At 44.8% G+C, this 12,256-nt stretch overlaps 1 protein-coding gene across 1 annotated transcript in view; it reads right to left on the reverse strand.

Moving 5' to 3' along the window:
- PLCD1 (phospholipase C, delta 1) overlaps positions 1–12,256 on the reverse strand; it is a 47,702-nt gene that overhangs the window by 13,279 nt on the left and 22,167 nt on the right. Inside the window, exons 5-8 of the mRNA XM_009333304.1 lie at positions 8,409–8,637; positions 7,087–7,288; positions 5,166–5,310; positions 4,019–4,168 (exon numbers count right to left, since the gene is read on the reverse strand). Coding sequence (XP_009331579.1) covers positions 4,019–4,168; positions 5,166–5,310; positions 7,087–7,288; positions 8,409–8,637 — 726 coding nt within the window. The remainder of the gene's footprint in view (positions 1–4,018; positions 4,169–5,165; positions 5,311–7,086; positions 7,289–8,408; positions 8,638–12,256) is intronic.

The following is a 12,256-nucleotide window of genomic DNA, read 5'->3' on the forward strand; positions in this document are numbered from 1 at the left end:
TGCCTTAGTTCTCCACAAGTGGAGCTCCTCTGCTCTCCCACCTTTTCTACTGCATGCTGAACAAGCTCAGCTCTGCAAGTGAGTCTGTGAATTGGGACATGGCAACCATCTTAAACAAAAGCACTTGCTGATTTTATCAGAAGGAGCAAAGCTGTAAAGAGCAGAGGATTTTAAAAGATCTGCATACACATGTTTATCCTACCTGAAAGTTTCTTGCCCCTATTAGCAACCTGAAAGCCATGGCAATGTCCGATATCCAGTTTTCATCTCAGTGGGAGTGGAAGATTTGTAAAGTGATCCACCTCATCAAACTTTCTGTGCCTTCAACACCTCCTTTAGAGTCAACAAAGAGAACTAAACACTCCCAGGGTGAGATTCTTCTTGTCTATTTAGACAAACACTTAGGAGGGGTGGACAACACCTCCAATTCCCCTGGTAGTATTAACTAGTTCTCAAAAGGAGCCCAAAGTGAAGTGCTCACGTACAAGGATATACAGGGTCTGAGCACTTCCACCTTACATCCCACTCTCAGGATGAAGATTATCCATCTCCCCAGATTTCTGAGAAGCCGTGAGGATTAACACGTTCACATTCATAATGAGATGTGCAGACCAGATGCACTAATTGATATCACATCTCCACCTGTGTATGTCTTTCAGCCTAGTTGCAAACCGAAGTGTTGCAGGGTTTAACAATGAGTGGCACCAGAGGATGGAAAGAGTCTCTAGAAAAGGGGAAGAAACACATTATCGAAGGAGGTTTTGAAGGATTTGAGGGAAACACAGCTCAAGAACTTCAGTCAAGAAGATGCACTGCAGACAAGGCTGACAAGCTGGGCTAACCTTGGAGAAAGGCATAGATGTGGAGTTAGGCATAAGGCAGAGGGATTTGAAGCCACATTCACGCTGAGTGTATGATGCAAAAGTAACCCTCCCGGGCAGACGGCTCCCAGGGTTCACTGCTGACTTGGAGACCTGTGACTGAACCTAGCCTGGACTTAGCTGAGACAAATCTAGAGGCATTTGCTGCCTTGCCGTGAGCACAGGGCAGAGCGTGTCAGCCACCCTGCTACTCAGATCAGTTGTGCTGAGCCCTGCATTGCCACTGCCATACTGGAGGTGGTTCCTGAGCTGCATGGCTCAAAGTGATGTCAAACAGGGGGACTGGACACTGCAATGGATGTGAGTGATGGGACAGCTGGTGGAACAGTGGAGGTGTGGGATGGCAGAGGACCCTGCCACTGCACTGGGGCTCCCAACGGGGGGGCTCATGGTCCTAAGGGTCACCCACCAAGACAAGTCTGTTAAACCCAAAGCCACTGTCATTGTAAACAAGGAAGTCCAGCAACAAAGAGTTGGAGGGGTTTCATATATGCCTGATACGCTGAACAGTTGCATGCAATGTTGGCAGCTGTTTTAGTCTTGTTCCAGGGCTGGGGTTTTGCAGCATTTCTAGCCAGGATGCAGCGACAGGGGGAAGGGGCCCTGGCAGATGCCTGTGCAGATCAGGGGTCGGGCAGAAGGGCCTGCAACAAGCAATCAGCAGCAGAGACTGGATCAGCTCTTCCCTACAACCCTGGCATACCTGGAGCTGTTATTTGGCTTTTGGCCTTTCGTCCTACAGGCCTTTAATTTACTATTGGGACCTAAAGACAGCAGCTTGAGGGAGATATTTAGATGCTCTGTGTAGCTCAACACTGTTCCTGAATGGAGCCTAATAAATCAGATGCCTGCCCTGGGCTGCAGTATGAATCATTAGCATGAATCCAAACTGTGTTGATCTTCCTTTAATTACTGACACCGCCCCGCTAACACAATCTGCAGCAATGCTTCACCTGTTTTTATTTACAGCCTTTCAGCCCTCTTCCCAGTGACAGATCCCACCCTTTTTCTAATATAAAAAATAGTACGTTGTCCCAGGCTTCCCCATGCCAGCTTCACAAGGAAGTGGAAAATTCAAGATGATTATGGTTTGTTTGGTTTTTTCCTTAATGTTTCAGCTTCAATGTATTTTCCACCAAAAAAATCAGCAGTTCAGTCCTTTGCACTCTCCTAGTTCACATAGCAGGAAGGCAGAGGAAAAGTACCAAAGTGAAAAGGATAGGTTTTGCTACACTGGCAATTTTTCTTCCTTGAAACTAAATGCATCAGTCCCTCCAATGGAGCGTATCAGCCCAAATCTATTCACTAAGGTAGATCTGGGCCTTTTTGTTCTAGCTGGGGCCACGTGTCCATCTGGGCAATCAGAGCAGGAGGTTAGACAAGCACAGGAATGGGAAAAAGATCTTTGAGAAGCTGCGGTCATTCCCTTACACACACATCATACATTTCTTTCTCTGGTGTTTCTCCTTTCTTTCTTCATATCATTCCCCTGGTCACAAGGCTGTGTTTTGAAAAGCCATCAGCAGCTTTCCTGATCCTGCACCAGGGATAAATAGCAAGCCAGGAGGTTTGCTCCTACTGAAGACTTTGATTTTTCCAACTCAGTAACAGCCTGCAGAGACCTGCCTCCATGCTGGGTAGATCCTCACCCTGAGAGTCACTTCTTAAATAGAGGCAACTTGTCTGTGCCAGTGCAAAGGTACTGCTGAAGCATGAATTCATCCTAATTTATTGCACTGGTGCCCAGGGACCAAGCCAGATCAGCTTCCCTCTGTGCTACGCATTGTATCAAGCAACGCATGACACTCCCAAACAAAAGGAGAAAGTCAGAAAGGGAAAAGAGAAAAAGGGAGAGGGAGAACAAATATAGAAGATATTTTGGGTGGATCATTTTACTCTCCTTTCTCCCCTGCTGACTGCCAGCTTTATCCCACCCACAAACTCCTTCCAGCTCTGGCTAGGCATTCTCATCCAATTTTTGGCAAATTATTTCTTCAGCAAAGAAATGCAATTCAAAGGGAACTGCAGCTATCCACACAAAAGTCTGTTTCTACACAGTGCTTAAGAGAAAAGAAAGAAAGAAAACACAAACCCAAAGAGTAGAAACAGATTAACATTTCATTTTGGCTTCTGTTTTGGAAATTTTTTTTTCATATTAAGATTCCATTTCCATTTTTTTCTAATTGTCAGCTAATGATTTTATAGTGGTGGTCCACTGTTGAGGGCTGTATCTCTCCTTCCCCCTGCAGGGTCCGAGCTCAGCTCCCAGCTTCATGGCTGCCCTGATTCATGGGAATCACAGGGGCATCTATCCTCTGTGCAGCCTCCTGCCTCCCCTTGTCCTCCATGGACATCTACACAGGAAGACCATCCCTACCACCATGCTACCCCAGGCCATTCTCAGTGGGAGGATACTTTCCGCTCAATACAGTTTTAGGCTACCTGTACTGGTTTTCCCCTTGGGTTTTGAGGAGGAAGCAATCACACCTATCCTTCCAGCCCCCATCGCTTCCTCATCAGCAGTCTGGGTCTCCATAGTAGAGCACCCAAGACATTAAAGGAGGAGGGGAGCACATGCTACATTCGCCAGCACAGAGCTACCATAAAATCAGGCAGTGTCCAGTCTTACTGGATCAAAAACACAGAGACACTTTGTAGTCACTTCTCGTGGTGCTAATCTTCCCTGCATGTGCAGCAACCTAACTGTGCTTCAGAGGATTAGCCTGAAAAAGGTCATATTCAGCTTTGGGGTGCGAGGAGAAGACACAAGACAGACCCTCAGGACTCTGCTCCCTTGGGACAAGCCAGAAAAGCAACATCCTCATGGGATGAAGGACATTCCCTGGCCTTGATAAATGGACCAGGAATGTCCCCAGGCCCTCAGGGATGTCTCCTCTGAGATCTTACACAACAAACAAGGAGCAACAGGGTATTTTGATGCTTGATGTGCACAGGCTACTTCTAGCTACTCCTGTTTCTTATTCCACTGGTACCCACAGACAATCTCTGTTCCTCAGCAAGCGCAGTTCCCACCAGTCCTCAGGCATATTGTCCACTACTTGGCACCCAGCAAGAAGACAGACCTCTCTCTTGTCCCAACCTCAGAAGGCAGAATGTGCTGGAGTGGCCTTGCTTACCTCTGGGGAGGGGAACTGGGATTTGTTTCCATCGATCGGGGCAACCAAGAGCATGTCCTGCAGGATCGTGGTCATGTGCTGAGCCATGACCTTCTGCTGGTCGACACTGCAGTGGTTCTCCAGGGAGATGATGACAGGGTATGGCGAGGTCTAGAACAAGACAGCAACATACATCATCAGTGGACTCTGCAATTCCACCAGTCTGTAGCAATTGATATAAACCCCAGTGCTGTTTTCTCTGGAAATGATTGTGTCAACAGTAGGGTCTTAGTATTCTGCTAAAATGAGCATTTGTTAAAAATGGACAAATTTGACTGTGCAATAGCTACTCAGATCTCTGCTGATGCCTTCCAGAAATGATGATCCAATGGACAGGGCAGCAGGCTGGGTCAGGATGTCTCCCACAGACTTTCTGTGGCACTTTGATGAAGCTCTCTGTGGCTCCATTCTCCACTTGCACACCTCAGAGGAAGGACTGGGAAGGGAGTCTTTGAAATTACTGGGTTTGCTCAAATTCTTAGGTGACATGAATCCTTCCTCCATTTGTGCATAGGCCTGATCTGGTTCCCTGTGCCCCTCCTTGACGTTTTGTGTGCTGTGTGTTGTCATTGTCACTGCTTTATAGCCCCCAAGGAAACTTGATACTAGCTCTCAAGTCAAGCGCACTGAAGGAAAACAGCAGAAAGCCCAGTCAGTCTGGACAGACCCAAGGTTTTTTAAAGCAGAGTAGAAGCAGTTCTTTGCATGAGTCCCTCCAAAACACATGCACATGGGTTCCTCTAAACTAGGAATGGACCCTGAGACATCAAAGGCACACAAATCATGGGCTTGTTTGCATTTCCCACCAGGTATGCTCAAGATATTGGGTGTTATTTTCATTGAAATGGGGTCCAGTATGCAGCTGTGCTGGTATAGATCCAAACTCATCCTCAGATAGTGCTGTGCCTGTTCAGCAAATCCCAGGAATGGACCTCTGCAGAAAGCGGAACTTGGATGCCAGGCAGAAGGACACATCTTGTACCCATGAGAAATGCTAAGTTGAAGTCTTCATTGTTTATGCTCTCTGCTGGGAGGGCAGAGACCTGCTATAAGTCTTGGACTGTGCAATATGAGAAAACTTAGAGGGTCCCAGGTCCCTTGTTCTTACTTTGAAAGCATAGTTCTTGATGGCCTTAATGACATCGCTGAAGAGGATCTTGGAGGTGAGAGTGTAGCCATGATAAATGATGGGCTCCGAGTTAGGGCCATCCCAGCAATCCAGTTCCACACAGCGGCAGCCTTTGGTGAGGGCTCTGGAAACAAAGAAGGGACCTGGTTGGGTTCTAAACCATCTGCTCCATCTCAAAATGAGGGTTCATCAGGCACAGGTATTGCCTGGGAATGCTGACGGGAAGTTTAGGGGGCAAGGGAGAAAAGAGGAGCTTGGAAAAATAGGAAAGCAGATGGAGAAAGGATGGGATCAGGAGAGCTCAGGGTCAGCAAAGAGAGCTCAAAGTTGAGCAAGGAAAGCACAGTGGGATCTGAGAAAGGAGGTAGTGAAAGTCCAAGGTAAGGACTATCCAAAGGAGACACAGTGAGTGCCAGATGAGAAAGGACACTTATGACTGCACCCCAAGTCTTTTCCCAAGGATGGTGAAGAGAAGAGAAGAGAAAATCAACAGTGGCTGCATTGGAAGAAAAACAGTAAGACAGTCAGCCTTAGAAGCCAGATGATGTGACTTCTTCATCTAGATCTGATAAGACATGAGAGATGAATCCTCAGAGCTGTCAGGGAGGGCGCTGTGGGAACTCTGCCATAGCTGGGGAGACTGATGAGGGCCAGTTTCCCAAACTGAGTCTACAGACTGAATTTCCACTTGAAACTCCTGCCTCTACATATCCATACTTTCATTTTAATTTATTTTCAAACATAGGTTCCCCTGTACAGACTTATCTGTCTAGGAGGTCATCTTGTCTCTTTTACAGTAATTCCCTATAAGTTTCAGATAACACAACTCCTTTAACTCATTGCAATAAGAATCATGGGAATTCTTTTTTTTAACAACCAAAACATAATTCTGTAATTTTAAGATACTGTAAGAGGAATTCAAACAGCTACTGAAAAGCAACTTGTGCCAGGTTTCACTCTCTACTCTTTTGAGCTTGTGACTATAGACAGCCATTGTTCCCTGAGAATCAGATAAGTAATAAACAAAGACAGAACTGTAGTCATTGGCTTGCTCATAAGGAAATATTGTCTAACTTGATAAAAATACAGGTCATAGCAGAAGTAATATAAGGTGGTTGTGCAAGTTAGTAAAGGCCACTGCAAACATCTGGCCATGAGACATCAGATAGCAGTCGTTAAAGGCAGAAGTAGGCAACACCTAATGTTCTGTCCAGGGATGCTGTGGGAGCATCTAAGCTGCTAAAGAGGGACCAGGCATAACTTTCCTGATCACCCACACTGCTTCATTAGCTCACATCCCACCTCTTTTTTTGTACCACTCCAACTAGCTCTCTCCAAAATTAATCCCAGCATGGTTCTAGGGATAGTCCATGCCAGGGGCTACTCCCAAAAGGCAGTACAGATCATAAACATCATGACAGTATGCATTATTTTGGCTCCCTCCATACCCTACACAGTCCTGCAGCTCTACCCCAGAAATCTTTGCACCCTGCAAGTCCCTTGCACAAATGATCTCATGCCATATTCTGGGGCATGCAACAGATCCCCTCAGCATCATGCTTTGAAAACACCGTGCTAAAGGGCTGCAATCCAGCCTCCACATGTTGCAGATACTTCAAACTGCTCCCAGATGTAGCAATTATACATCTTACAGTCAGATGGACATCACCTGGGGCCCAGCAGAGACCCAGGTCAAAGTGCATGAGAAGGGGGGCATGGTCAACTGGTTTAGAAACAGCTCACCCTGATGTGAACGTGGGCCAGTTCACATTACCTGGTCTTGGGGTGGGAGATTGCTTCTTGGTCTTCTTGCTTCTAGCAGTATAGATGCACCCTATGTCTTCTGTAAGAAAGAGGTCAACCCCTCACACACACGCAAACACACACACACATACATTACCTGATATAGGCTTCTGTGCTACTTGGACCTGTGATCTGGTCTTCCATAAGATAGGTATTGTGTGAGGATGACACCAAGTAGTGACTGAGAGGTTGAGTCATGTCCTGGTAAACTTTACGGTGGGAGGAGTTGAATATATTCCCATCATCTGACAGCAGGTACATCAGGAAACCATCTTTGGTCATGGCGTTACCCCTTTTGGCTGCCAGATAAAAAGACAGAAGCCCCATACTGAAAATCTGACACCACCAGGTTGTGCCATCATCTTCACCATGCTGCCTGCTGATCTCCAGAGGATCTCAAAGGCAAAACATGCTCCCTAGGCATTCAGCTAACAGTAAAGATATTGATGCTGTTCAGGAAATGATGACAGCTTCATCTGCCTGAAAATGCTTTTAAAACCCCTTCACAAGCATGGCTTTTTATGACACTTACTGTCCTTGATAACACCTAAAAAGTGCCAAAGACAGCACTTACCTCACCCGTCTCTAGACATCTACAGTATAAAAATCTCCATTTGAGCACTTGAAGCTTCCTTCATGCCAACACAGAGAAATTGTCAGATGTCTAAACATAGCCAGATAAATCCTGTCTAGATTATCCAATGAATAGATGATTTGCAAAGAGTAAATGCAAAATAACCCAACTTTGGGGAGAAATTGGGATCTCCCCATCTTGAGGGACTAAGCTAGATCTCAGTATAATCCCCAGGTCTGACATCTGCAAAGCATTGTCCCTCTCCTGAAGGTATACCGGGACAGTGCAAAAACAGCCTATGATTCTCTGTTCATTTCTTGAACATGTCCTCCAAGGAGCTCCAGACTGGTGATTCACTTAATTTCTGAGCAGAAAGACAGTTCTGTGATTGCTCTGCTAAACAGCTGTCACCTTCTTGGCCCTCTACTCAGAGATTTCATCACCCAATGGCTTTTCAGGTACCCACATTCAAAAAGATTCGCCCTTCTGGAGAACAGAAATATTGCTACATTTTTAACCTTGCAAAGCCACGTGAGGTCTCGTCATTTGAATAAGCCATCAGAGCCTTTCCCACAGGAATTTCATCACCCTCTAGCCAACTTCATGTCCACCCCTCTCCAGCTGCTCAGTGTACCCAATCCAAAATTGAAGAGAAATATTTCCCAGGGTCTTCTGCGCCCTCCTCTCTAAGAGCTGCTTATGTTCCCCTAGAAGACTGGTGTTTTAGAAGCAGCTGCAAGGAGAAAATGACATACATGGCTGCAGAAGAAAGCAACACCAAAGCAATTCATAGTTCATCAAGAAAGCGAGATTTTGAACAAAACCAGCCAGGGTTTCCAACTTACCTCTTTCATTGGGCTCGTATCTCTGAATTAAGGCAGGGGCAGCAACAACAGCATCTTCTTCTTGCTGCATCTCATAGAGGAACCTCACCAGGTTCTGGCAGGACATGAACCCTTCTGCATCTGAGTACTTTTGGAAGATCTTGTCTATTTCCTTCCTCTCTGTCAGTATCTTGTAAAATTCCTCTATCTCATCATCCTCCAGAGCCTCTGTTTTGGACTTGTCACAGTGCTGTAAACGTAGAGGGGAGAAGGAGTGAAAACCTTCTTTCCTTCTGGCATATGCCAGCCGTAATCTGCACCAGGGCTACACAACGCAGAACACAAAATAATTGGAAACAGTTACTGGCCAGTGAATGAGAAGCACTTGGTCAATGACAATGGTTCTCATTGACAAGGCCAACAGTCATATAACAGTTACAATTATTATTATTTACTCATATTATCAGTGTGCTGAAAAGCAGCAGGCATGGCCTTGAGCTCCACCGCACTGTGTTCTGTGCAAACCGTAAGTTAAAAGGACAGCTCCTGAAAATCTAAGTACAAATCAAAGCTCAAGAGAAATGTACCCCTTGATCTCAAGAGGTGGAGGAATATAGGGAAACAATTCATTCAATGCATCTTGAACTATTGATAGGGACCGTGGCCTAAAATCCAGTAAGTGAAGTGAAAAGGGCTTTCCCCTTGATCTTAGTGGGTTTGAGCTCAGGCCTCAAGAGACTGTCAAGGCTAGTAGTAGGGCTGGTTGCAAAGATGGCATCAAAACTGACTTTAAAAAAAATCCTGCTAAACATGTGCATGTTTAGGTATGAAAAAAATCCCTCTTTCCATGGAAATTTTCCATTCTCATTCAAAAACCACCAAGTAACAAAATCTCCAAAAAATTTCAAATCAGATAGCAGCTTCTCAAGGAGCTGTAATTCAAATTCTTTATGCCCCCATGTTCCTCTGTGGTTTGAACTTCTCCACTAGATAATAGCTCTGACAGAGCACCACAGTCAAGGACTTGACTGATCATGAAAGATTAGGAATTTAAGTTAGTGTCTCCATGAAGGACAACAGCTTTTCCAACAAGAAATATTTCCAGTTTATTTAAAATACTCCCGGGTTCAATTTGTCATCAGAAATTTCAATTTTTCTGTGGGAAATCCTGATATGAATTTTGTTGTTTGTTCCTGACAGAATTCTTCATGGAGAGGTGAACAACAATTTTTCAGTCATCTCTGGGATGTAAACCTCTGCATTAAATATGGGCTGAGCAAAACAAGCTTCAATGGAAAGCAAGTGCCTAGCTCAGAGGAATCCCTTATGGCAGGGAGCTTTATACCACTTCCAAGTGTTTTTCCCTGCAAATTTCAGCAATCAACCCACTTCTAATTAATGCCTTGTTATTATGATGATTCCTTCTCTCTCAATATCTAAAGCAAGCAAACAGACCCTTAACAGTGGTGTCCTCATCTCAAAAAGCCCACTCACATCTTACATTTCAGTTAAGTCTGAAAAATCTCCTTTTTGGTATGGACGCCAAAACCCCTGTAGGACATGGCTTGCCTTACTTAGTCTTTGGCCTAAAAACTTCTCTTAGTCTGGCCTTAACCTGAAACGGAAAGCGTGCTCCAGGCCACTCAGAGGAGGTTGTGGTGCATTTCATTTCACCCTTGCTATGGACAAGTTGCTATCAGGTACTACAACTTAGCTGACAGCTGGTAACTTGTCAAACCAGAGGAATTTAATTAAAATATCCATTTTTTATCTCTTACGACAGATAGAGCTATTGTCCTGGGTTTTATGACCAAAATGCATGTCTCAGTTTAACTAGTCATCATACTAATCTCAACATAACTCTGCTAATGATCTCAGTGATGGCCACGGTGGCTTTGGCAGTGCCCCAAGCAAGATGATAATGAGGGACTTTCTTCTCCTACAAATACTCCACTGGAGTCCTTCACCAGCAGTTTATGGTTCACATATAAAACCAAACAAAATGATCATGATGCACAGCATTTCACAAACGGAACCGATAGTAAAAAGTTCAACTTGTCCTGACTTCAGAATCTGCTGGGTAAAAGCTATGGGCTCATTTCAGGGATGGGACATGCTCGGTACTACAGACACCTTCAAATTAGCTTCGAGCAGTCCAGGGACTGTCTTTTCCTTGCTGCCTTCCACATCTGTATGATCCTGTGCTGTGGCTTTGGCAGTTCTCACAAGCTAAGCTGAGCATGATGCTTAGCAACTGAAGAAGGAATATAAAGAGGGAAACCAACTGGTGGAGACTGCAGGGATGCGTGAATGACAGACGTTTTCTTCTTTAAGTCATAACAGGGAAAATGACATACTACGTCTAGAAAACTGGCATTATAACTGATGTGCCTTGGGAAGTTCGTTCATTAGTGGCCATTCAAGGTTGTGATGGAAATAGGACAATAGCTTTGGCATCATAGTCATATTTCAGGACAGATCAGATGCACGGTATAAAACTGAGCTCCTTCTGCTTGGGCTACAAGAGCTCCAAATTAGAAAGAGAATCTCAACCCAAAATACTGTGGTTTACCTCACTTGTATGGATCATGAACCATGAGTCCTGAATGATCCTTGGCCTGCCAGAAAAAGTCAGAACCTTTCTGATGCACCAGAATTAACATTCAGGTTGAAATGAAGTGAGCAATTAGAGGAGCTTTGCATGGTTTCTGGTTGCATTGCATATGTCTTACTCAGGTGTGTCTAAAACCTAGATGTGGACACAGAGTTATGTGATGAAAAGCAAGAATAATGTGAGACCATGCCCTGTAGCTCTCTCTTGAATCCTTGATCACCCTTCCTTCCTGTGACTGAATGAAGAAAAACTCACTAAGACAGAAAAGATCACCCTTTTAATATGCTGTAATGTCTCTCAGTCCATCTAAGTTTAGGCAGTATGTAAACTGAAAATGTAATTGCTTTAGGAGCAAGACAGACTCTTCCTGGAGGCCATTCAGCCCACGAGATCTGAATTAACCTCTGAAGAGCCTCTCTTTCCAGTGGCTATACAGGAAATTTATAACAATTACATGCCTAATGAGGGTACTTCAACTAGCTGCCTGCATTTAGAGGGGTTTAGCAATTACTTGGGAGTCCTTAAGCAAAAAGAAAATGGAACTTCACCAAGTTTCCACTCCTAGAGCTCCCTTGTAACTACTGCAATAGCAGAAGAGGTTCACTCAATGAAGAAGAGATTGCGCTTCTTTTTTAGAAGTGTGTCTTTTCAGTTGTTTGATGTTTGAAGATGGAGGGAGTGATTCATGTGACATATGTGACATGTACGCTTTAGGATGAGGTGAAGCACACCCTCGTCTCCATTATTGGCTTGACCAACACAGACTGCAAAGGAAGTGTAAGTGTTGGTGACTACTTCCAATGTAGATGTCTGCAGTGGAAACATCTAACTCAATCAGAGGAATCCCAGCCTTATTGCTATTCTTCTAGAGTCTTCGTGAGCAGGGAATAAAGCATGGGATATGCTAGCCAGAGCGGGCAGTACATCTGGAAGATTTCGCAAGCTGAAATTCTTTAAGATCTGCTGATGACCTTCCCCCAATTCTTGCAGAGTTACCAGAGGGAGAGACCTCCATAAAGCAAGGGTTAGGAAACTTATACCTACTTTGAGGGAAGGTCCTAGTGAGATCCTGCCAACCTTCCTTGCTATCTGCTTACAGGAAGGAGCAGGAGAACTACTGCCTGGTGCCCAAAACCACCCACATGTTTACCGCTGATCAGAAAAAGCATTTCTGAAACTGCCCACCCACGAATTCAAATCCTGCTTTGGACAGGATGGGAGTTTGGAAATTATCCAGATGTTTTATCTCACCTCA

This window comes from Pygoscelis adeliae, unplaced genomic scaffold (genome assembly GCF_000699105.1).
Source record: "Pygoscelis adeliae isolate BGI_AS28 unplaced genomic scaffold, ASM69910v1 Scaffold88, whole genome shotgun sequence".
In the NCBI taxonomy this organism is placed as follows: Eukaryota; Metazoa; Chordata; class Aves; order Sphenisciformes; family Spheniscidae; genus Pygoscelis; species Pygoscelis adeliae.